The sequence below is a fragment of the Cervus elaphus genome, chromosome 8 (assembly GCF_910594005.1).
Source record: "Cervus elaphus chromosome 8, mCerEla1.1, whole genome shotgun sequence".
NCBI lineage: Eukaryota > Metazoa > Chordata > Mammalia > Artiodactyla > Cervidae > Cervus > Cervus elaphus.
The window spans coordinates 13,457,231-13,479,578 of NC_057822.1; the positions used below are offsets into that span (position 1 = coordinate 13,457,231).

The window sequence follows — 22,348 nt, forward strand, 5'->3', positions numbered from 1 at the left end:
TTCATAAGGTAAAGAATCTGCCTGCAATGCGGGAGACCCCGGTTAGATCCCTGGGTTGGGAAGATCCCCTGGAGAAAGGAACAGCTACTCGCTCCAATGTTCTGGCCTGGAGAATTCCATGGACTATGCAGTCCTTGGGGTCTCAAAGTGACACGACCGAGTGACTTTCACTAGTTACCCCTTGGTATGTGAGATCTTAGTTCCCCGACCAGGGTTCAGATCCACACACCCTGAGCTGGGAGGTGGATTCTCAAGCACTGGATCACCAAGGAAGTCCCAAGAAGTCATGGTTCTTACGTGCCTACTATGTGCACATGCTGAGCATCGCCCTTCACAGGTGGTATTTCATTCCATTCCCAGAATGACAGAGACCAACAGCTAACACTTCTGATGTGCCAAGCATCTCGGATGCTCAGCATGCTTTGATTCACTTAATCCTCCACAGAAACACACCAGTTCAATGCTCTGCACATGGGAAAACTGGAGCATAGAGGAGAAAAGTAACTCGCCCAAGGTCCCACGGCTCGTAAAGCTTTAGTTCAGGTCCTCTGGCCCTAGATTCCCTGAATAACAGACTTCATATCCTGCTAGGGGAGCTGTGTCCCTATGGTCCAGAGAGGGAGAGGGAGGCCCTTTCTTGAGGTCCCCAGGTGTCAGAATGGGGTTTGAGCTCATCTCCTGGGAATGTCTATAGCATTTTGACTTTGTGGCACCTTTGCCCGTGTTCCCCACCAACTCCTGCCCAGAAACATCGAGCCCATGAGAACAGTCTACCTACAGCCATTTGCCCATGGCTGCCCGGAACTGAGCAGAGAGCAATCTGCTTCCACCCAGCTGGAGAGCTTATTTTTCTTCAGGGTTATTTTTGTCTGGAATCACACACGCAACCATGATCCTTCCCAGCTCGCTTTCTGGAACAGTCCACAATGAGCCCCAGTGCCAGGCTCCCTGACTTTCATTGGGAAGGAGACAGGGATTAAGATCCCCTCAGGCCCACTGTCTCCTGGGGCCTCTGTGGACTCATCTGTACAATGGGTTGGAGGGATGTTCTCTGGGAACTTTCTGGCTCCTGCAGTCCCAGATTCTTTGTCTCGAGCTTCTCTTTCAGCAAACAGTCCTAACTGGGAGTTTTACAGCCATATCACCTCCCGGAGCCTCACTGCGATTCGCCTTGGCTGTAATTACAGTGGCTAAAGCTGAGCGTTGAACAACTGATGCTTTTGAACTGTGGTGTTGGAGAAGACTCTTGAGAGTCCCTTGGATTGCAAGGAGATCCAACCAGTCCATCCTAAAGGAGATCAGTCCTAAACGTTCATTGGAAGGACTGATGTTGAAGCTGAAACTCCAATACTTTGGCCAACTGATGTGAAGAACTGACTCATTGGAAAAGACCCTGATGCTGGAAAAAACTGAAGGCAGGAGGAGAAGGGGATGACAGAGGATAAGATGGTTGGATGGCATCACTGACTCGATAGACATGAGTTTGAGTAAACTCCGGGAATTAGTGATAGACAGGGAGGCCTGGTGTGCTGCAGTCCATGGGGTTGCAAAGAGTCGGACATGAATGAGTGACTGAGTGACTGAACTGAACTGAACCACTTCCTTAGTGCTAAGGGCCAGGTGCTGCGCTGAGTGCTTTTCACAGATTCTCTTGCTGAATTTGCTGGGCAGCCCTAAGAGGCAGGATCCAATGATCTCCACTTTACAGATGAAGAAACTTGGCCCCAGAGAGGCTGAGCACCTTGCCTCCACTCACGCTCCCTGGGAGAGGCAGAAGCCGGTTGTCTTGCTGTCGCCTCCCGCAGCTGGGAGGGCGAGAATACATTAGCATATGTCAAGGATTTGGCCACAGGCCTTGATAAACCCCATCCCTACATCCTCCATCCCGCCCCCATCAGGCCCAGGAGCCAACCAGCCCCACCTGTCAACAGCTGACAAGCATGGTGTGATTCCCAGGCTGGACCCCAGCCAGTCTCACTTCACGGGAGGATCCTTGCGTCCCTGGTGGCCTATCTCGGGGATGACAGCGAGTGGCAGCTTGGGGACATCAGCGCACTCAGGTGGCTCCGGGGCTTGGGGACATCAGCGCACTCAGGTGGCTCCAGGGCTGCTGACCAGCAGACAGGCATTGACAGGCGGGAGCGGCTGGCATCGCCGGAGGCAGACAAGGCACCTGGGAGCCTCTGCCTGCACCCGCCCCTGAGACCAGAAGCTTCGCTAACATCTGGGGGCCTTCAGACACTGAGGCGAAAGTACCAACCAAGCACCATGCGTTCAAATATTTAAGTTCTGAATTAAGCTGGCAAACTTTTGAATAAAATATGTTCTGTCTTCCCACCCAGACACAGCAGTCTGGAAGGCCAGGCTGTGTGCTGAGATTTCTCAGACTCCTCAGAGCTCTGTGCTGGAAGCCAGTAGTGTCTTCCTCGTCCCTTCTGTGCAGGGGCTTCATACTCAGGTCTGGGCGCCTGGGACACACGTGCAGGCCAACATCCACACCTTCCCCGCCCCCGACAGCGGTCCTTTGACTGTCCCAGGGGTTCTGGGACCAGAACCAGCTGCACAGCCTCCCTCTGGACAAGCCCTGGCAGGTCCTGAGAGTGGCCTTGGGGCTGACTTAACAGGGGACCCTGGGGTCTGCTGTGAGCAAGCCGGTAAACCCTCACTGGAGCCACGTTCCCGACAAAGTCTCAGGCCACACAGGTGCCTGGACTCTGGGTAGCCCCAGGAGATGGAGAGCTTAGGATTTAGCATCATGAAATCCAGGCAGACCTCAGCTCTGCCGCTTGCGTGCTGTGATTTGTGGCTGGTGAATTCCCCTTCTGGGTCCCCCTTTGCTCATCTGTAAAACAAGAACGACAGTTCCTGCCTGGTGGGGCTGTAGTCAGGAGTAAATGCAGTAAGTCTGTGAAAAGCTTTGGGCTTTGCTTGCAGACTGTTCAACTCCCTTGAAGACTATCTGAGAAGCCCTCCCCTTAACACCCGGCTCCTTCACTGTCTTCTTTTCCGTAAAACTCTGGCCACACGGCAACGTGATCATTGACAGATCTGAGCCCACACGGGCCAGGACTTAGCCTCCCACACCACTGAATCCCCAGGATCTCGCACAGGGCCAGAATTAGAGAAGGCAAAGTAAGCTTTGTGATTATTCACCCAGGTTTTCCATCTGCTTATGGGGTTCATTCAAGCATTGCCACCACTGAGGGCCTTCTGAGGGCCGGACTTGGCGCCAGGCTCTGAGGACCAGATGGCTCAGGCTCCTCTCCAGACTCCATGGAGCTCAGAGTCTAGAGAGAGTGATTTCAGGTGGAAATAGGAACAGATGACAACAGAGTGATACCTGCCGTAATAGGGGCAAGGTGTTGCCAGAGTCCATAGGAAGATGGGTGCAGGAAGACATGCTCCAAAGAGGAGATGATGAGTGAGCAGGCCTTAGGAGATGAAGAGGGGAAGGGCCCTCCAGAGACAGAAACAACAAATGCAAGGCACAGAGCTGTGAGATGCAGCCAGTGCGCTTACCTCCACGTGGCCTGAGCTCAGGGACGCAGAAGTGATGTCAGGGTTCGTGGGGCAGCCCACTGTCCCACTGGCTAGACCACTGATCCTCAGTGTGGGATCAGCAGCAACAGAAGCACCTTGGAATTGGTTAGAAATGCAAATTCTCAGTCTCCACCTTGGACCTACTAAGTCAGAAACTTGAGGCGAGGTGCAGAAATCTGTATTTGAACAAGCCCTCTAGATGATTCTGCTAAAGTCTGAGACCCATCAGACATCCCCCTGTAGGCAATGAGCCATGGAGATGGGAGGAACAGAAGGAGACCGGATCAGACTGTACTTCATGACGATCACTGGGCTGGTAAAAGGCCCACATCTGAAAGCTGGCCCCATATTGGAGAAAAAAAAAAAGGAATTTCCCGGCAGTCCAGTGGTTAAGACTCCACGCTCCCAAAGCAGGGGGCACGGGTTCAATCCCTGGTTGGGGAACTAAGATCCCACATGCCACACAAGGCTGTCAAAAACAAAAAAAAAGTTGGTCCCACGTGAACCCTCAGCTCCAGCAGGACAGAGCTGCAGCATGTAGCAGAACCATCTATCTTCACATGTAAGGGAGGGGCTCCTGGAAAGTCAGAGACCCCTGGGGGGCACACAGCCTGCTGCCAGGGTGACCACCTGTCACTTGGAGAAAGAGGGCAGCACCCTGCGGAGGGGCAATGGAGGAGAACTGGTTATCATGGCAACCTCCCCTCAGGTGGGACAGGACAAAGGAAGAGAAAGTCTGTGGTCCCCAGGTATCCACCCCATCCCCAGGTGGGAGCATCACAGTCCCGGGCTCCTCCTCTGACTGCATGTAGCCCAGCATCTCCTTCTCTGTCCACCTGGGCCCCAAGTGGCAATTTCCTCCCCTCCCCATCATGAGGCCACACTGTCCTGCCACAGTCTAAGTGCTGGGGGGCTGTCTCCTTGGTTACAGCCCAGGCCCTTGTATCCATGGTGACCCCCTCTTAAGAGGCCCCAGATCCTCATCTGCTAGGCCAGCAATGTCCTTTGCCAAGGCTGGTCTGGGAGCAGTGACCCAGATCAGGAGTAGGGCTCTTCCATTCTTTCTTCAGTTGGCACATGGTGAGAGAAAGAGGTACAAGATGATTCAACACGTTACCTTCTGCCAGGAGATGGACACAGAGGGTGCATTAAATAGCTTTCCGAGGTCCAACTTGAAGCTCAGGAGAAAGCAACCTGCACCCTCAAACCCAGCGAAGAGCACAAGGAGGGGTCTAGAGTCCGAAAGGCCTGGGTGTGAGTCTTGGTGCAGTTATCTTGGGTAGCTGGTGTCACTTTTTGAGCCTCAGTTTCCTCACCTGGACACTGGAGATATTAGTATCTACCCTCTAGGGTCCCTGCAAGATTCAGGAAGAAAATGCGTCTGACTGAGAAGCATATGCCCCGCACCCCACTGCGTCTTATCTTCCTATCCTCAGGTTCAGGAGGAGGAATGCCCGCTCCTGGGCGAGACCCCTCTTTGCTGTTCGGACCCCCGCTGGGCAAGAGCTGTGGCTCTGGGCTCAGAAGCACTCCATAAACGTTGACTGCTGGTGCTGTTATTATTACTATTAATCAGCCGGCAATGAATGGTAAATTGCTTCCTCCAGGTAATTTACATTTCCTATTGTCATTGTAATCTTCATTCAATGCAATCTGATACAGGGACGTTTTCTAGAAAGCAGGAGCCATGTTGTGCTTCTTAGCTTTCCTGCAGTGCCTGGCTCCGGTCCTGGCAGGGGCACCCAAGCAGCTCAGCGTGGAAACGACTTGGAAATCACCTACTCTAACTCAGTATGCAAGGCAGAACGCTCTCTTCCCTGGCTTTATCAAGCGCTTGGATGCCTCCAGGGATGAGGTCCTTATTCCCTGCTGAAGATGGACTAGTGCTTGGGACTCCAGGGTGGCTGAGCTCTGTGGGGTCAGCAGGAGCTGAATGGGCAACTGCAGGAGTTGGGGTGATGGGAACTCCCGGGGCCACCCCTACGCCCTAGCAGCCCCCCTTCCTCTCCCACTGAGAGTTGATAATAGGAGTGGTTCTAATTATGCTCTAATTGCTTTCTTCCAGGCAGTTTTCTCTGGAGCCAAAAAGTTCAGAGTTCATGAATAAATGAAGAGGGAGGAAGTAGGAAGGGATGTTTATCGATCCACAAATCTCCACGTGCCAGGGTCTGCCCCACAAATGCTTGGGCATGCAGCTGTGTCCAGTTTTGCATGTATACATGCATGTGTGCATGCTAAGTCGCTTCAGTTGTGTCCAACTCTTTGCAACCCTATGGACTGTAGCCTGCCAGGCTTCTCTATCCATGGGATTCTCCAGGCAAGAATATTGGAGTGGGTTACCATGCCCTCCTCCAGAGTATCTTCCCAACCCAGGGATTGAACCCGCATCTCTTTATATCTCCTGCATTGGCAGGTGGGTTCTTTACCCTAGTGCCACCTGGGAAGCCCCTGTATACATACATACAAACACACAAATATACACACCACAGGCCCCAGATACCTCTCTCCAGAGGACTCATGGGGGGTTGGGGGGTGGTGAAAGGAAGGTAACAAGAAGCGTGTGAAACTGACTTTGGGTTCTAGTCTCAATTCTGCCATTGACTTGCATTGTCCTTACGTTAAGTCGCTTCAGTCGTGTCTGACTCTATGCGACCCTGTGGACTATAGCCCACCAGGCTCCTCTGTCCAGGGGATTCTCAGGCAAGAATACTGGAGTGGGTTGCCATGCCCTCCTCCAGGGAATCTTCCTGACCCAGGGATTGAACCCGGGTCTCTTACATCTCCTGCATTGGCAGGCAGGTTCTTCACCACTAGCTGAGGTAAATCTTAGTTTTCCCAGCTGGCGAGTATGGAGGGGAAGTGATGTGTCTTGATACCCTCCTCTCAGAAGACCCAGCCTTTAGGGTTTCAGTGGGTACCATCCAGCTAGACAGAACCTCGGGTGAGGGCACTGTCGCTCTCAGACTGCCCTCTCATCTGGATGCCTCCTTCCCTAAGAAGAACTGGTCAAGCAGCCTGGGTCCCCAGGGAAGTGGCATGAGGAAGTCACACATGTCCGTGCTGGCAGGATGCCTAGTAAAGATAAGTAGGGGCTCTGGACTTGAGGCTTTTGGGGCCCTGGGCCCAAAGTCTCAGTTGCTTTGTCTGCTAAACGTGAATGAGAGACTCTGTGTGATGAAGGTTCACCCAGAACATATAGTGATGGTCTTAGCCAAGTGCTTAGCATACAGCAAGCATCTGGTAAGTGGTAGTTATTATTACTAATACTGTCAACACCCTGCAAGGTACAGATTGATGCTTTCATAACACACGAAGAAACTAAGGCACAGAGAAGTTACACACCTTGCCCCAGATCACGCATTAAGTGACAGGATTTGGACCCAAGCCCACCTGACCCTGAAGTTCTGGGCTCGAGTGTTGCTTCTCTGCTCTGTTTGATCAATCTGGGCCCAACAGCTGGCACATAGTCAGTACCAGCTCTTGGGGACATATAGATATTATGGATGTATGGATACTATGGCATACAGTATCCATAATATGCTAAATGACAGAGAAAGGTGGTTAAAAAAAAAAGAGATAGAGTGTAACAATATGCTCTGTTTCCAGTGACCAAGGTTGGGGTAGATTGACGAAAGAACTAGACCAAGAGTTACCTCAAGGTCAAATAGAAGTGCTGGATCTGAGAGACCCTAGGACTCATCCATGGCTGGGGCCAGGCCAGGTGGGGATCAAGGGGGTTCTTGGTGTGCACTTTTAGAAGGAAATCTTTTCACCCTTTATGACTTCCACTAAGAGGCCAAAGTTAGCCATCCTGGCTTTGGCATCAGCCAGACCTGGCTGTATCACTGCCTTGCTGTGTGACACTGGGCAAGTAACTGTTCCTCTCTGAACCTCAGAGGCCTCAGCTAGGAGATGAAGAGAAGAGTGGTCCAGCTCTGGGGATATGGGATGGCATCAGGTCAGTTCAGTTCACTTCAGTTGCTCAGTCATGTCTGACTCTTCGGACCCCGTGAATCATAGCCAGGCCTCCCTGTCCATCACCAACTCCCAGAGTTTACTCAAACTCATGTCCATCGAGTCGGTGATGCCATCCAGCCATCTCATCCTCTGTCGTCCCCTTCTCCTCCTTCCCCCAATCCCTCCCAGCATCAGGGTCTTTTCCAATGAGATGGCATAGGTGAGGCCACATGCTAGAGGTTAAGAGCCGGGTCTGGAGTCAGCCTGCCAGGTTTGTATACCAGCTCCTCCACTGCCTGACATAACTGCCTGTGGCCTTGGATTCTACTCCTGGAAAACGGGAATCACAACTGTCTACCACATGGGGTATAGTGAGTGTGAGCAGGCTACTACAGGTAAAGCAGTTGTAACATTAGGCAATGCTTTGAAACGCTCTGTAAATCTTCTCTATTGGACATCTTACACATGGGGAAACTGAGCCCTGGAGCGGGGTGAAGACTTCTCTGGAGTCATGGAGCCAGGGCACAGCAGAGCCAGGCCCACGAGGGAGCCAGCTGTGTGCACGGCTCCTTGTCCAGCCTGTGTCCAGCCTGTGGCTTGATAACCTCAGACCTTTCACAGTACCTGGGCCATCCTGCTCCAGCCTTGAGGACTCTGGGCCGGGGGAGGGGCAGCTGAAGCTCCTGCCTCCTGTCCTCTCTGGGGGCTCTGAGGCTAGCGCAGACCAGTGGTTATGTCAGAGGGCAGGGAGCACCTGGCTGGCCCCTCCACTCCAGGGCTGGCTGCTGAGGCCTCGGAAACAATCCAGGGGTCCAGGACCAGAACACCATTTGTCAGCCCTGCATGGTGGTAGCGGGCTTGTCTCCATGGCAACGGTGCAGTGTGAAGGCATCCTGGCAGCATTAAGGAGCGCGCTGAGTAGTATAAACAGAGGCTGCAGTAGATTACACGCCTATTATGAGCAGTCTCGGGCTCTGAGCACTGGTAATTATGCCTAATTGTGCATTTAATTGTGTAATTGAAAACCTACGTCTCTGGTTCAGGATGGGGCTGCAGAACCTAACGCCCCCACCCCCGAAAGAAAGAGGCGTAGGAGCCACCCCACCCTAGTAATCCCAGGGCTGCCTCTCCTTCGAGGGCAACGGGTAGCTGGGGTGAGCACGGCGTAAAGTACCTGCAGACTTCTACTCTTTCCCACTTCAGTGCCAGGAGCTCAGCCAGGCTCTGTGATTTGGGGTGGTGGGGCGGCAGGCTCAAGGTAAAGGGGCATGGTAAACACACAAAAGTGCTCACAATTTTCATTATTCATAATATACACCATTTTGTACTATAGCCACTGTCCTCTCAGGACCTAAAATCAGCATCTGGTGCCTCCAAAGGACTCGGAGCATCATTAGATCAGTACACATCCAAGTCATCCAACCTACATGTAAATCCTTAATCACTATGAAAGACAGGGAACTCACCGCTCAACAGTCAGCCCACCACGGCAGAGCCTCTGTAGTTTGAAAACCGCTGATGGAGTTCAACACCCTCTCCTCCATCCCCTGGTTTCACAGACTGGAGAAAATGAGGCCCAGAGAGGGACAAAGTTGCACAGCAAGTGAGTATCAGAATCCTGGGATTCTGACTTGCAGCTGAGGGCATATTTTATACCCTAAAGTAACCAAGAATCATGGTTCTGGGCTGCAGCAAGAATCATGCCCAGAACTTTGTAGGTGCTTCATAAATATTTGCTGAATGCCACTCGGGGTAGGGTAGGTTGAGGCAACGTTTGCTCTCTTACCCGACAGTATTTTATCTTCCTAGGGGTGAGGAAGTTCCCCTGAGGTGGGCCAGGAGTTAGTAATGGGTTAGAACCTCCTGCTCTGAGCCTCTGTAGCCTGAGACTTGATTTTACAACCAATATGCCATGTGGGCATTTGGGATAGGGAATCTCATTCAAACAGACAGTGGAAGGAAGAGGTTCCCTGAGTCCTAGACAACCTGACACCCAGGTGTCAAGCTCAGGCAGGTCTTTGGTGGCAGGAGTCTCCTCCTCCGCCCAGAGCCTGAGACTCCCATCAGTCACCATGGGCTGCAGCAAAGTGGGCTGATGTGGAAGCAGCCCTGACCTCCACCCAGGAAAGGATGGAACTCATCGGTGAGTCAGAGGTCCTTTGAGATGAGGAGTCCACCTTCTCCGTTACAGAGGGGGACGCAGAGAGCCAAGCTTCCTCTCGGACCTCCTCTGAGTGAGTGCTGGCCTCTGTGCCCAGAGCGCTCTCTGCCTATCTCAGGTCACCCTCACTCTAGTCCCATGAGAATGTGCTATTATCATTCCCATTTTAAGCAAGAGAAGATTGAGGGACAGGAAGGCAGAAGCCTACACAGATTTAGTAGAACCTTTGCTTCAACTAGTTTAATAAAAGGATATGTCTATTTCCTGTCCCACGATATTCAGGTTCATAGAATCTGCTGTCTCATTTCCAAGGCATTCCAGAGTGAACCCTGGGACTTCCCTGGTAGTCCCGTGGTTAAGAATCCCGCTTCCAAGTCAGGGGATGTGAGTTCGATCCCTGGTAGGGAAATGAAGATCCCACATGCCACGGGGCAACTGAGCCCACAAACTGCAAACTACAGAGCACACGTTCTGGAACTTTATTACCACAACTACAGAGAAGCCCACGCACCAAACGAAGACCTTGCATGTTGCAACTAAGACCTGACACAGCTAAAAACAAATAAATATATAAAAATTTATAAATTCAGTTCAGTTCAGTTCAGTTCAGTTGCTCAGTTGTGTCTGACTCTTTGAGACCCCATGAACTGCAGCACGCCAGGCCTCCCTATCTATCACCAACTCCCAGAGTTCACCCAAACCCAGGTCCATTGAGTCGGTGATGCCATCCAACCATCTCATCCTCTGTCGTCCCCTTCTCCTCCTGCCCTCAATCTTTCCCAGCATCAGGGTCTTTTCCAATGAGTCAGCTCTTCACATCAGGTGGCCAAAGTACTGGCGTTTCAGTTTCAACATCAGTCCTACCAATGAACACCCAGGACTGATCTCCTTTAGGATGGACTGGTTGGATCTCCTTCAGTCCAAGGGACTCTCAAGATTCTTCTCCAACACCACAGTAAAAAAAAAAAAAAAAAAAAAATTATAAATAAATGTATTTAAATAAGTATAAATAAATGTATTTTTAAAAAAGAGTGTGAACACTTTGTGGGCCCCTAGTCAGCCCATTTTATCTCCAGGAAGGACAATTCTCTGATGCAGATTACTAGTACCCTGATTTAGAAAAGTGCAGGTGGAACCTCAGAGAGGTTAAGTGTCTTACCCAAGGTCACCCCGGCTATAAAGAGACAAGAGATGGAACTCAACCCCCAGCCAGATGACACAGCTCAAGCTCTTCCCAGTTGAACTCCCTGCCTCTGGATGTACCAGCTGCTTTGAAAGGGGCCTGGAGGCCAGGGTAAGCCATCAAAACCCACAGCCACAGCAACCGCTCTTCCAAAACCCTGGTACTTGCCGGCACAAGTCCCAGGGAGGCGTGCTTTGCTGCCTGAGGCTCCCCCTCAGTCTTTGAATCACCATCCTTCTCCCTCTCCAGGACCAGCAGGGAGACCAAGAGCATAAGGACTGGGGTCCCTCAGACCAAAGCCATCTCCCCCCACTGTGACCAGGAGCTGGCCTTTAAAAACACATCTCTGGACTTCCCCGGTGGTACAGTGAATAAGAATCCACCTGCCAATGCAGGGGACATGGGTTTGATCCCTGGTCTGGGAAGATTCCACATGCTGCGGAGCAGCTAAGCCCATGCGCCACCACAACTGAGTCCGTGAGCCTACAGCCTGTGCTCCACAACAAGAGAAGCCACCGCAATGAGAAGCCCGTGTGCTGCAATGAAGAGTGGCCCCCTGCTCACCAACTAGAGAAAGACTGTGCAGAGCAACGAAGACCCAGTGCAACCAAAAATAAATTAATTAAAAAAAAAAAACCCACATCTCTGGTCTCAGCCTGCTTCCCATCACTCACTACTCCCTGAAACTAGAGGAGAAAAGAGACTTCAACCAACAGAGCTGGCCAGCTCTACTTGGTCCAGATTTTGCAACTATTTTCAGATCCTTTCCCCTTGATCATTTATGTGATGCCTAGACTGTATCTTCTGTTTCCTTGGCAACCAGTCATTTCATTCTTCTGATTTCAGTATGCCCATCAGTAAATGGGTATAAAGACTGTCCCTATCTCATCGAGTTGTTTTGAGGGCTGATAAGTCTTCAATACAGGTTAATTTCTTGGGTAATTTGTTCTTAACCTGTGTCATAAATTCCCTTAAACCCAACACAGGCCTTGGGGTGAGTAGAAGCAGGGATGGTGGATGGGGTTAGCGTTTGAATAAGCAGCTCAGAAGGTCTGGCATCTAGGAACAATTCTTTATGGAAGAAGGAAGATTTAGATTATTCCATCCGCTTCCGCATCCTGCATCTCCCAAATCCTACAGGCGGCCCAACGGGGCAGGCAAAGTAGAAGCTGTGAGGTCCTATATCTGGCGTGAGAATCCTCTTCTGTCCCCAGGATACAGGTGGCCGTGGATAAGCCAGATAGCAGCGAGGGACAAGGTACACAAAATGCTTAGTGTAGTGCCTGGCTCACAGCACACACCAAATAAAAGGAAATTGTTATTATTATTTTTTCTGACAGAACCACACATTTTCCGTATAAAGGAACTAAGACTTGAAGAGTTTATGGGTATGACTCTGATCACTAAAATCTCTAATCCAGGCAGAGATGGGGGCTGAAGGGACTTATCCAAACCTCAAGGCCACAGGGAGCACTTGCTTGGGCCAGTGCTGTTCGGTCATCAGCTCAGGGAACACCCTCAAACTGCCATGGGGTACCATGGTTATTCTGATTACTTTATAGCAGAGGCTCAGAGAAGGTAAGGGACTTTCTGGAAGTCACAAAGCAAGGCAGCAATGTCTGCCTGATTCCGGAGGTACTGGTCTTTCACCCCTCTATGCCAGATCTCAGAGCAGCTGCCATTTATGGGGTACTTATGTCAAATTCACCGAGCCACCCACCCCTGCAAAGGAGCAGAACTAGGGTCGTATGTTGCCCCCTGCCCCAATCCAGGGTCTTGAGGGCTGTTTGGCCTTAGTCTGTCCATCTGCAAAAGGGACCTGATTACCTGAGCTCCTATCTTGTCTAAAGGGGTATAAGGAACAAAGAGGGCCAGTGCTCTGATTCTGAAGCTGGGCCCAAGGAGCAGAGCAGAGCCAGCCCCTCCCCAGGAAGCCCTGAGCGTGCAGCTGCTTCCGAGCGCAGGCCCCCGCAGAACCCAGCTCCCTCTGGTCTTCACCATCACTGCTGCTAATAACGACATCAATCAGGTTGACCACGTTTCACACCATTACTCGCAGCTCAGTAGGAAGCAACATATTTCCCCCCCCCTCATTCACCACCTTCCAGAAAGCAAAGAGCTTTCCAGAAGGGAAAAGAATAAAACCGTGTTTGTTTGGTTTTTTTTTGAGTACCTACTATGTACATGGCAGCTGGCTAAGCCGTTTCTCCAACTCTGAGAGGTAAGGATAACTCTTTCTCTTGGACAGAGAAAGACACTGCGGCCCAGAGGAGCGAATGCATGTGTCCAAGGTCACCCAGAGCGGGAACAAGAACAACCATGGCAATGATGTATTACTGACCACTCACCGGCTCACGGTGCCCGGCATGTGCGTGATCCTACTGAAATAGTACCATTTTAGTTTTCAGATAAGGGAACTGAGGCTTGACGCAGTGAAGAGATCTGTTTGAGGTCACAGGCTGCTGAAGCGTGAGGAGCAGAGTGACACGGCAGAGAGGGTGGCTCTCTGCTCAGGCAAAAGAGCGCATGAACCTTGGTTCCATCACTGACTAGCTTAGACCTCTCTGAGCCTCGGTTTCCTCATCAGAAAAAGGGGCTAATAAAAACCTCTACCACATTTTGTAGGGTAACAATAAGAAGGATAAAAGCAGTAAAATAGCTTACGCTTATCGATCGTTGAACACACTAGGCATTCTGCCAAGTACGTTACATATGTAAGCTCACTGGGTTAAATGAGGTAATGCATATAAAGTGCTTAGCACAGGAGTCCAGAAATGGGAGTGATAATGACGATGGTGAAGAAATTGATGATGAGTCCCTTGGGTAAATCTCCTTGGTTCATCCTTACTGGAAGAATAGCATAGCCTGTAAGGTTTCAGGAAGGAGGTGGACCAGGAAAGAAGGGCAGGGGAGGGAAATGGGAAACACACAAAAATTAGGAATAACATTAATAATGTCAAGATGATACACCAGGTAAGGAGAAAGCAAGGGACCCAAGATGTTCCACATAGTGGAACCAGACTGAGACACATGGAAACCTCCAGGCCAGTCCAAACATCTTCCCAGTGTGCCAGATGGGCAGAACTAGCAGGACCCTAGAGACACAGACCAGTGGTTCTTCCCATTTTACAGATGAGGAAAAGCCAAGGCTTGTAGTAGGGAAAAGACTTGCCCAAGTTCACCGGATGTCAGTGAGGAAGGCTTGAATCCAGGCCTCCTGACTCTTAGCTTCGTGTCCAATTATGTGCTGCTTCCCACAAAGGACAAGTGCAGGATGGCCCTTGGATATGTCTGGGTCACAATTCCGGGGAAGCATCCCAGGATATACACCATTAAGATAATAACAATATGGATTTCCCTGGTGCCCAGTGGTTAAGAATCTGCCTGCCGATGCAGGGGACACGGGTCTGATCCCTGGTCCGGGAAGATCCCACATGCTGCGGAGCAACTAAGCCTGTGGGCCACAACTACTGAAGCCCATGTGCTCTAGAGCCTGTGTTCTGCAACAAGAGATGCCACTGCAATAAGAAACCCACACACCACAACTAGAGAGTAAGCCCCGCTCTCCGCAACTAGAGAAAGTCTGAGTGCAACGACGAAGACCCGGTGCAGTGAAAAAAATACATTTAAAAATTTTTTTCTAAAAAGATAACAACAAAAAAAGTTATAGTTTATTGAATGCTTATTCTGTGCCTGGCACAGTGCAAGCTATATGCATTTAACCCTCACAACAGCCCTAAGGATTGGGCACTCTTTTCTTTTTTTGAAAATATATTTATTTATTTTTGGCTGTGCAGGGTCTTTGTTGCTGCTCGAGCCTTCTCTAGTTGCAGAGGGCGGAGGCTACTCTAGTTGAGATGCACAGGCTTCTCATTGCGGTGGCTTCTCTACTTTCCACAGGTCCCAGGGTGCAGGAGCTTCAGTAGTTGCAACACGTAGGCTCGGTAGGTATAGGCTCCAGAGCCCAGGCTTAGTTGCCTTGCGGCACGTGGGATCTTCCTGGACCAAGGATCAAACAGGTTTTCCCTGCATTGCAAGGCAGATTTTTAACCACTGGACAACCAGGGAAGTCCCCTGGGGACTGTTTCTATCATCTCCATTTAACAGATGACAAAATGTGAGTCAGAGAGGTCAAGCAACTTGCTTACGACCACACAGCTAGGAAGTGACAAAGCCAGGACTCAATCCCACGTCTGTCCTGTCAAACTCCAGAGGCTTGTCCCCTGAACTTGCAACAGTTCCGCCCTCACCTGCTTCTTCCACCCTCTGGTGCACCCTCACACCCTACTCCCTCACCCAAAGCAAGGCTAACCCAACTTCAGAAGAGTGGTTAGAACTGGGCAGTTTTATTGTAATCATCAAACCCCACATGAGAAAAAAAAAAAAGATACAGTTCCTCTGCAAAAGTTTTTAGCTGAGAAACATTTAATGGCCTCTTCCTTCTCTGCCCCATTCTATTGTATGAGAAAACAGTCTCCCTTCTCCCTGGGATGGTGAGGTTGGTGAATTCTACCATCCAGGAGTACATTGCCGAGACCACGAGGCAGCAGAGGCTCCTGGGGATTAGCGACAGCTGAAGGGACCCACTCTGCAATCGGCCCAGACAGAGCAACAGACCCAAGAGACCAATTTTCAAGTCCCTCTTTGGAGCACCTCCCCAGATTATCTCATGGAAGGCTCACAAGCTGCCCAAAGGCATCCAGCTAAGACTCAGAAGGACCAGAATCCCACCCAGGTCTTGGATTCCAGAGCCGCTTATGCTAGTGAACCCTCCAAGTGGAAAGGTGGGTTTAGCTGAGCTGGGGAGAGCTACAGAGGCAGGTAAGAGAGAAGCAGGGAGACTGCCTTGCCACCTTCATTTATCTACAGAGAAGTAAGCACCTCTCATCACAGCCAGAACTACTTATTTTCCAGTAAAGAAGGCAAGGGAGGATGCTGGTCAGCTGCCTGGCTTCATAGCCCCTAACTAGAGAACTCTGGACCAGTAAATTCATAGGATTGTTATGAGAATTAAATGAATTAATACATGGAAAAGTGCTTACAAGGGCACCTAGCACCTAGTAACTGTTCCCCAAAGCTAAGGACTGTTATTATCAACAACAGAGAATGACCATGGGTTAAACTGTTAATAGTGCTTGTCTCTGGGGTATGGGACTGGGCATAGAAGGAAACGTCTTTATCTTCTGCTCCATTTGGTTATTTATTGATTTAATCATTTTATAAAATGTGTGTTACTTTTCTTTCTTTTTCTCTCTTATTATTATTTTTTTTTGCAGCATGTGGATCTTAAGTTGCAGTAAGCAGACTCTTAGATGCTACATGTGGGATCTAGATTCCCTAACCAGGGCTTGAACCCGGGCCCCCTACATTGGGAGTGAGGAGTCTTAGCCAATGGACCACCAAGACATCCCTGTATGTTACTTCTCTAATAAGAAAAAGTCTTAGTTTAGAATTTTAAAATTAACACAGAAAGAAAATTCCTTGGAAAGTTTCAGCACTTTTTGGAATTTTATGTTCCTGAAAGGAGATAAAGAAGGGTGTTTGTACTGGAGCCAGGAGTTGCCAAATAACTGATTCACTCATTTACTTTACAAATATTAATGGAGTGCCAGGCACTGTTCCAGCTGCTGGGGATTTAGCAGGAACAAAACAGATAATCTCTGCCCTTCTGGAGTTTCCATTCTACCTGATCTTAATTAATCCCCCCTGCCAACCTCAAGGATGAGCAATTCACAGAGAGGCTGACCAAGATGTCACTTGCCCTGCAGCCCACATTTGGGAGCAGGGCTCCGATCTTAAGGGCCCAGCTGTTTGGGCCACTGTCCGAGGGCAGGTCTGTCGATGGAGTGTTTGGGGCTGGGGTCCCCAAGAGGAGAGAAGAAAGATGAATGGGATCTGTATATCCACACTCAAAGCTTCCTTCTGCTTTACTGTATGTACACACCAGTGGTGGAGGAAGGGCAATGGATGCAGGCAAAAGTGGAACCCAGACGAGACCTCTTTACTGGTTAGACCTCCGCTCTAGCATAGGCAGGAGATCCTGGCCTCTCCTTAACCACCTTCCCAAACTCACTTGCCAGAGTCTGTATTGAGGGGCAGAGCTGGTCCCCTTCAGCCCCCAAATTCACTCCCCTGGCTTCCCTGAGACAAGAACCTGATTTCCCTGAGCTGGGATTATGTACAGTGTCCCCAGATACTCCCACCCTCCCTGGGCACCCAAGTATCTCCGCTCCCATCAGTGCCAGCCCTGTCTCACCCCCTCCACACCCCCCCACCCTCACACCCCCCCTACACCCCGCCCCTCTGGTGGAAAGACTGACAATGCCTGTCGCTAAGGTGGTCACAGCCAAAGCAGGGAGGGCAGTCCCGCACCTGGTTGGTCAGCTGGCCCAGGACCTAGTAGCTCCTTGTGACCCTCTCCAGGGAGGGGCTCTTAGGCCTGCCCAGACAGGAGGGTGGAGGCGGGCAGGAAGAGCACAAAGGAGTGAACGGTTCTTGGAGTCTAAGATCCCCCCACATACAGATGAACATGGACCAGGAATGGTCAGAGATCTAGACACATACCAAGGAGAAACGCGGAGAGAGACACACACAGGAGCAGAGAGTTTGTGAGAAACGCTCAGTGGGGCGGAGACCAGAGGCAGAGACCCACGCAAACGAGTGATCTGGAGGAAAACACACGGCAGGGACCTCAAGGGATCCACACACCCTCCTCGGACACACCCCCCGAGCCCCGGAGAGCCACAGTCCCACAGCGCATCTCCCCAGCAGGAGGCCACTCGTCCGGTGCGGGCCAGTTGCGCGGAGCCCCAGGCGCGGGGCGGGCGCGGACTCGCGCACAGGACGCACTCGGGGACCGGGGAGCGCCGGGCGAGAGGCACACACAAAGAGACAGCTGGGCCCGCAGGAGCAGGCTCCGCCCGTCCGCTCCGTGACTCCAGACCACCCCCAACCCGGGCGCTCGCCCCAGACCCACACCCAGACTCACCCACCCCACCGGCTCGCCCCCGGACCCCGCCCCGCCGCGCCCTACCCTGCCCGGCCCGGCCGCCCGGGCGCGCGGCGCTCACCAGCTGCAGGCAGCAGAAGGCGACCAGCGTGCAGCGCCCGCTGCACTTGCCCATGGCTCCGGGGGCCGCGCGCGCCGACCGCCGCGGCGCCCCTCTAGTTCGGCAGCCGCCGCCTCCTCCGTGCCGCGCGGGCTCCGCGTCCTCCGCGCTGGGCGCCCCGGGCGGCGGGGCCGGGCGCCTTAGGGCCGGGCCCTGGAGCGCCGGGTCCTCAGGGCTGGTGCCGGCCGCTCGCGCTCGGAGTCCATGGTCCGTCCGCCCGCGCGCCGGCTCTGCCGCGCCTCCTTTGTCTGGACGCCCCGCTGCCGGGCGCGCCTCCCGCCCCGGGGCGGTTGGCGGGGAGCGCGGAGCGGGGAGCGCAGGCACCGAGCGCGGCGCAGCGCAGAGCAGCACTGCCCAGCTGGGGCAGCCTCCCGGGCGCTCGGCGGCCGCGGTTTCCCGGCCCCACCACGTGGCTCGGCCGCCGCGGCGGCTGCTGAGAGGGAGGGCAGGGGAGAGAGAGGGGAGGGGAGAGGAGGCGAAGAGAGAGGTGGGGCGGGGCGGCCAAGGAAGCGGAGGGGTGGGGAGAAGGGGTAGGGAAACCGAGAGCAGAGCCGAAGAGTCAGGGAATGAAGTGAGCGGAGGGCAGGCTTGGGTCAAACCCAGACTTCAAGCTCGCTCGCTGTGTGACCTTGGGCAAATCACGTCACCTCTCTGGGCCTCCGTTTTCTTAACAAAATAAGAGCAATAATGATTACTCTTGTGTTGCCGCAAAGATGAAATGCAGTTATGTGACTCAAGCGCTTAGCTCTGTGCCGGGTCTCCCAAGAGTGTGGAGCATGCCTCTGTCCACCTTGTCTCCAGGGCCCGGAGGCTCCAACCTTGGCCTCTATTTCCTTCCACTCCAGTTCCCAGATTTGCTCCCCATCCCAGCCTCCCTCCAGAGTTCTTCCTTCCCTCTTTCCCTCTCACTGGCATTTACTGAGCCTGACCTGACTGCATCCACACCCCTGGGGCCCCTATGATCCAGAAATGAGGCCTGCAGCGCTGTTCCAGGACCCACTGAGCTTCCCAGGCTAGGGAACAGGCAGGCTCCCAGGGGCATGAGCACAGAGTTGCCTGATGGCAGAGGTCTGCCCAGGGGGCTGTAGTCCCCCTATCCCAGGCAGCAGTAGGGAGGGAGTGAAGAAGGACTTGTCAGTGGAAAACTGCCTTCTCTAAGACACCCCTTGAAAAGCATTCAAACTCTCAAACACATCCCCAATCCGTTTACTCATTCCAGCACCACTCCTAACTTCTTACAGTCATTTTGAGGATTAGCATCACTCAAGTGGGAATCTCTGCATCATCCTCAGGGGGCTTCTCTATCCCATCTGACCTGTCATTATATTCTGTGAACTTACCTTCCAGCTGATATCTATGGAATACCTACTAGGTACCAGGATCTCCACTGGGGGATAAGGGGATGAACCAACCTCTGCATTCACTGAGAGAATAGTCTAGAGACAGATTGTCATCAAAACCAGAAAACATACAAATACATAATGACAAATTCTGATAAGTGCCTTAAAAGATAGGGAAGAGTAAAAGAATAGGGGGCTGTAATTCAAGTTTGGAGACCAGGAAAGCCTCCTTTAGGACATGGCATTGACACCCAGACTTGGAAGGAAAGGCCAAGGTGGGGAATAGTGTTCTGGAAAAAGAAAGAATGTCTCTTTTCAAAAAATTTATCTATTTTTGGCTACATCAGGTATAAGTGGGGGCACTGCAGGCTTAGTTGCTTGAGTGGCATGTGGGATCAATCCCCTTCCTTGCAAGGCAGATTCTTAACTATGAGACCACCAGGAAAGTCCCCAAGAATGAATGTTTCTTATTCTTTCACCTCTTCTCCAGTCTCACTAGCACTCTGGACACACAAGGCACAGTGACACAGACTAAGACCTATGCTTCTGGACCCAAGCAGCCTGGGGTCCAGTTGCCGCTCTGCCACTTTAGTGCAGCTTACAGAGTGAAGGACAGGGGAGCCTGGCATGCTGCAGTCCATGGGGTTGCAAAGAGTTGGACGCGACTGAGTGACTGAACAACACAGAGTGAGCACTCAAATGCATAAGTTCTCCTACGACTGGCAAGATATTTGTGGAGTCCAGTGCCAAATGAAAGCGCAAGGCTCCTTATGGCTCATTAGGAATGAAAACACAGCAGAGCATAAAAATAAGCACAGGGAGGGTCCCCTGTGACTGCAGAGGGTACATGTCCCTGAAGCCAGCCCTGTTTTCTTCCTGGGTTATTAGAATGGTCCCTTCACTGGTCTCCCTCCTCCACCCACTTGGCAGCATGCCACTAGGTATTTTAATTTATTTTATTTTTTGCCTCATAGTTGTGTTTTTTTAAACTGTGTTATACAGCATGTGGGACCTTAGTTACCCAAACCAGGGATTGAATCTGTACTCCTTGCATTTGAAGGCAGAGTCTTAACCACTGGATCACCAGGGAAGTCCCAAAGTTAAAGTGTGAAGTCGCTCAGTCATGTCCAACTCTTGGCAACCCCGTGGACTGTAGAGCACAAGTCTCCTCTGTCCATGGGATTCTCTAGGCAAGAATATGGAGTGGATTGCAATTTCCTTCTCTAGGGGATCTTCCTGACACAGGGATCGAACCCTGGTCTCCCGAATTGCAGGCAGACACTTTAATCTCTGAGCCACCAGGGAAGCCCCACTTGGGAAGTCCCAAGACTTTAAGAGGGAGGGGATGTAGGTATACATCCTATGGCTGAGTCATGTTGATGTTTGGCAGGAACCAACACAATACTGTAAAGCAATTATCCTTCATTTTAAAAATAAATAAATTTAATTATTTTTTAAAAACCACACAGATGATTCGTAGATTTGAAATTATGTAGAGGGGTGAATGAACTGGGAGATTTAGATTGACAAAAATACATCCCTGGTGGCTCAGACGGTAAAGAGTCTGCCTGCAATGTGGGAGACCCAGATTCAATCCCTGGGTTGGAAAGATCCCTTGGAGAAGGAAATGGCAACCCACTCCAGTATTCTTGCCTGGAAAATCCCATGGACGAAGGAGCCTAGCAGGTTACAGTCTGTATGGTGGCAAAGAGTCAGCCATGACTGAATGACTTCACTTTCACTTCATGTGTAAAATAACTAATGAGAACCTGCTATACAGCACAGGGAACTCTACTCAATACTCTGTGGTGAGCTAAATGGGAAGGAAATCTTAAAAAGAGTGAACACATGTATAAAGTTAAAATGTGAGTCGCTCAGTCATGTCCGACTCTTTTCAACCCCATGGACTGTAGCTTGCCAGGTTCCTCTGTCCACAGTATTCTCCAGACAAGAATACTGGAGTGGGTAGCCATTTCCTTGTCCAGGAATCTTCCTGACCGAAGGATCGAACCTGGGTCTCCTGCATTGCAGGCAGTTTCTTTACCATCTGAGCCACCAGGGAAGGAGGAACAAATGTATACATATAACTGATTACTTTGCTGCAGAGCAGAAATGCAACACCGTAAAGCAACTCTGTGTGTGATCAGTCATGGCAATCATGTCTGACTCTTTGGGACCCTATGGACTCCAGACTCCTCTGTTCCTGGGGAGCTCCAGGCAAGAATACTGGAGTGGGTTGCCATTCCCTTCTCTAGTATAAAGTAACTATACTCCAACAAAAATTAATTTTAAAAAATTAAAAAAAAATTATGTGAGGTGAGGTTTTTCACTTAGAATAATAAGCTGAGATAAGAGTGGGTTCTTTTCTCAACTATGCTTGGCAAATAACAGCTGTGTCCAACCAGTTTCCATGACTAGACAGGCCTCCAGGAGTCTGGGAAGTCCCTGAAATAATACACAAATCATCATCTGAACAGATGTGTCTTTTTCTTGGGAGAAGGTCCACAGGTTTCATCAGATTCTCCAGAGTCCATTTCCCACAAAAGAAAAAGAACCAGCCCGGCAAAGTCTTAGCCCAGATGTAATGGTTCTCTAGCAGATCCTCTCTGGAGCCCCTTCCACATGCAGCATCTGCCAGTTCCCTCATGACACTTACAATGCAATTCAGTAATAATAACAATAATAGCTTCCATTTATTGAGTGCTTGCTTTGAGCCAGGTACTTGACGTACACTATCTCATTTACTCCTAATAACAGCAGATTCCACTGGGGCTGTGACCTGTGCTTGCCAGGCTCTTGGCTGTATCACATCATGCCTGTGACACCCTGCTCCAAGGACAGGCTGACTTACTTTTAAGTCTGTCCTATGGGACCAGGGCTGATGGCCTGACATCAGCAGAACTAGCCTCTGCCCCTGGGTCATTTCATTCAAAGTCTTGCCCACACCACACACATACCATGCCATCTCTTTTTCTTTTCTTTTCTTTTCTTTTTTTTTTCATTTATTTTTATTAGTTTGAGGCTAATTACTTTACAATATTGTAGTGGTTTTTGTCAT

At 51.0% G+C, this 22,348-nt stretch overlaps 1 protein-coding gene across 2 annotated transcripts in view; it reads right to left on the minus strand.

The window, feature by feature from the left end:
• Positions 1-18,383, minus strand: part of NKAIN1 (sodium/potassium transporting ATPase interacting 1) — a 44,314-nt gene extending 25,931 nt beyond the window's left edge. Inside the window, exon 1 of one of the 2 annotated variants that reach the window (XM_043909535.1) lies at positions 17,912-18,383. In XM_043909535.1, coding sequence (XP_043765470.1) covers positions 17,912-17,965 — 54 coding nt within the window. In that variant the 5' untranslated portion in view covers positions 17,966-18,383. The remainder of the gene's footprint in view (positions 1-17,911) is intronic. The other variant, XM_043909534.1, reaches the window with a different exon arrangement.
• Positions 18,384-22,348: the final 3,965 nt, after the last annotated feature.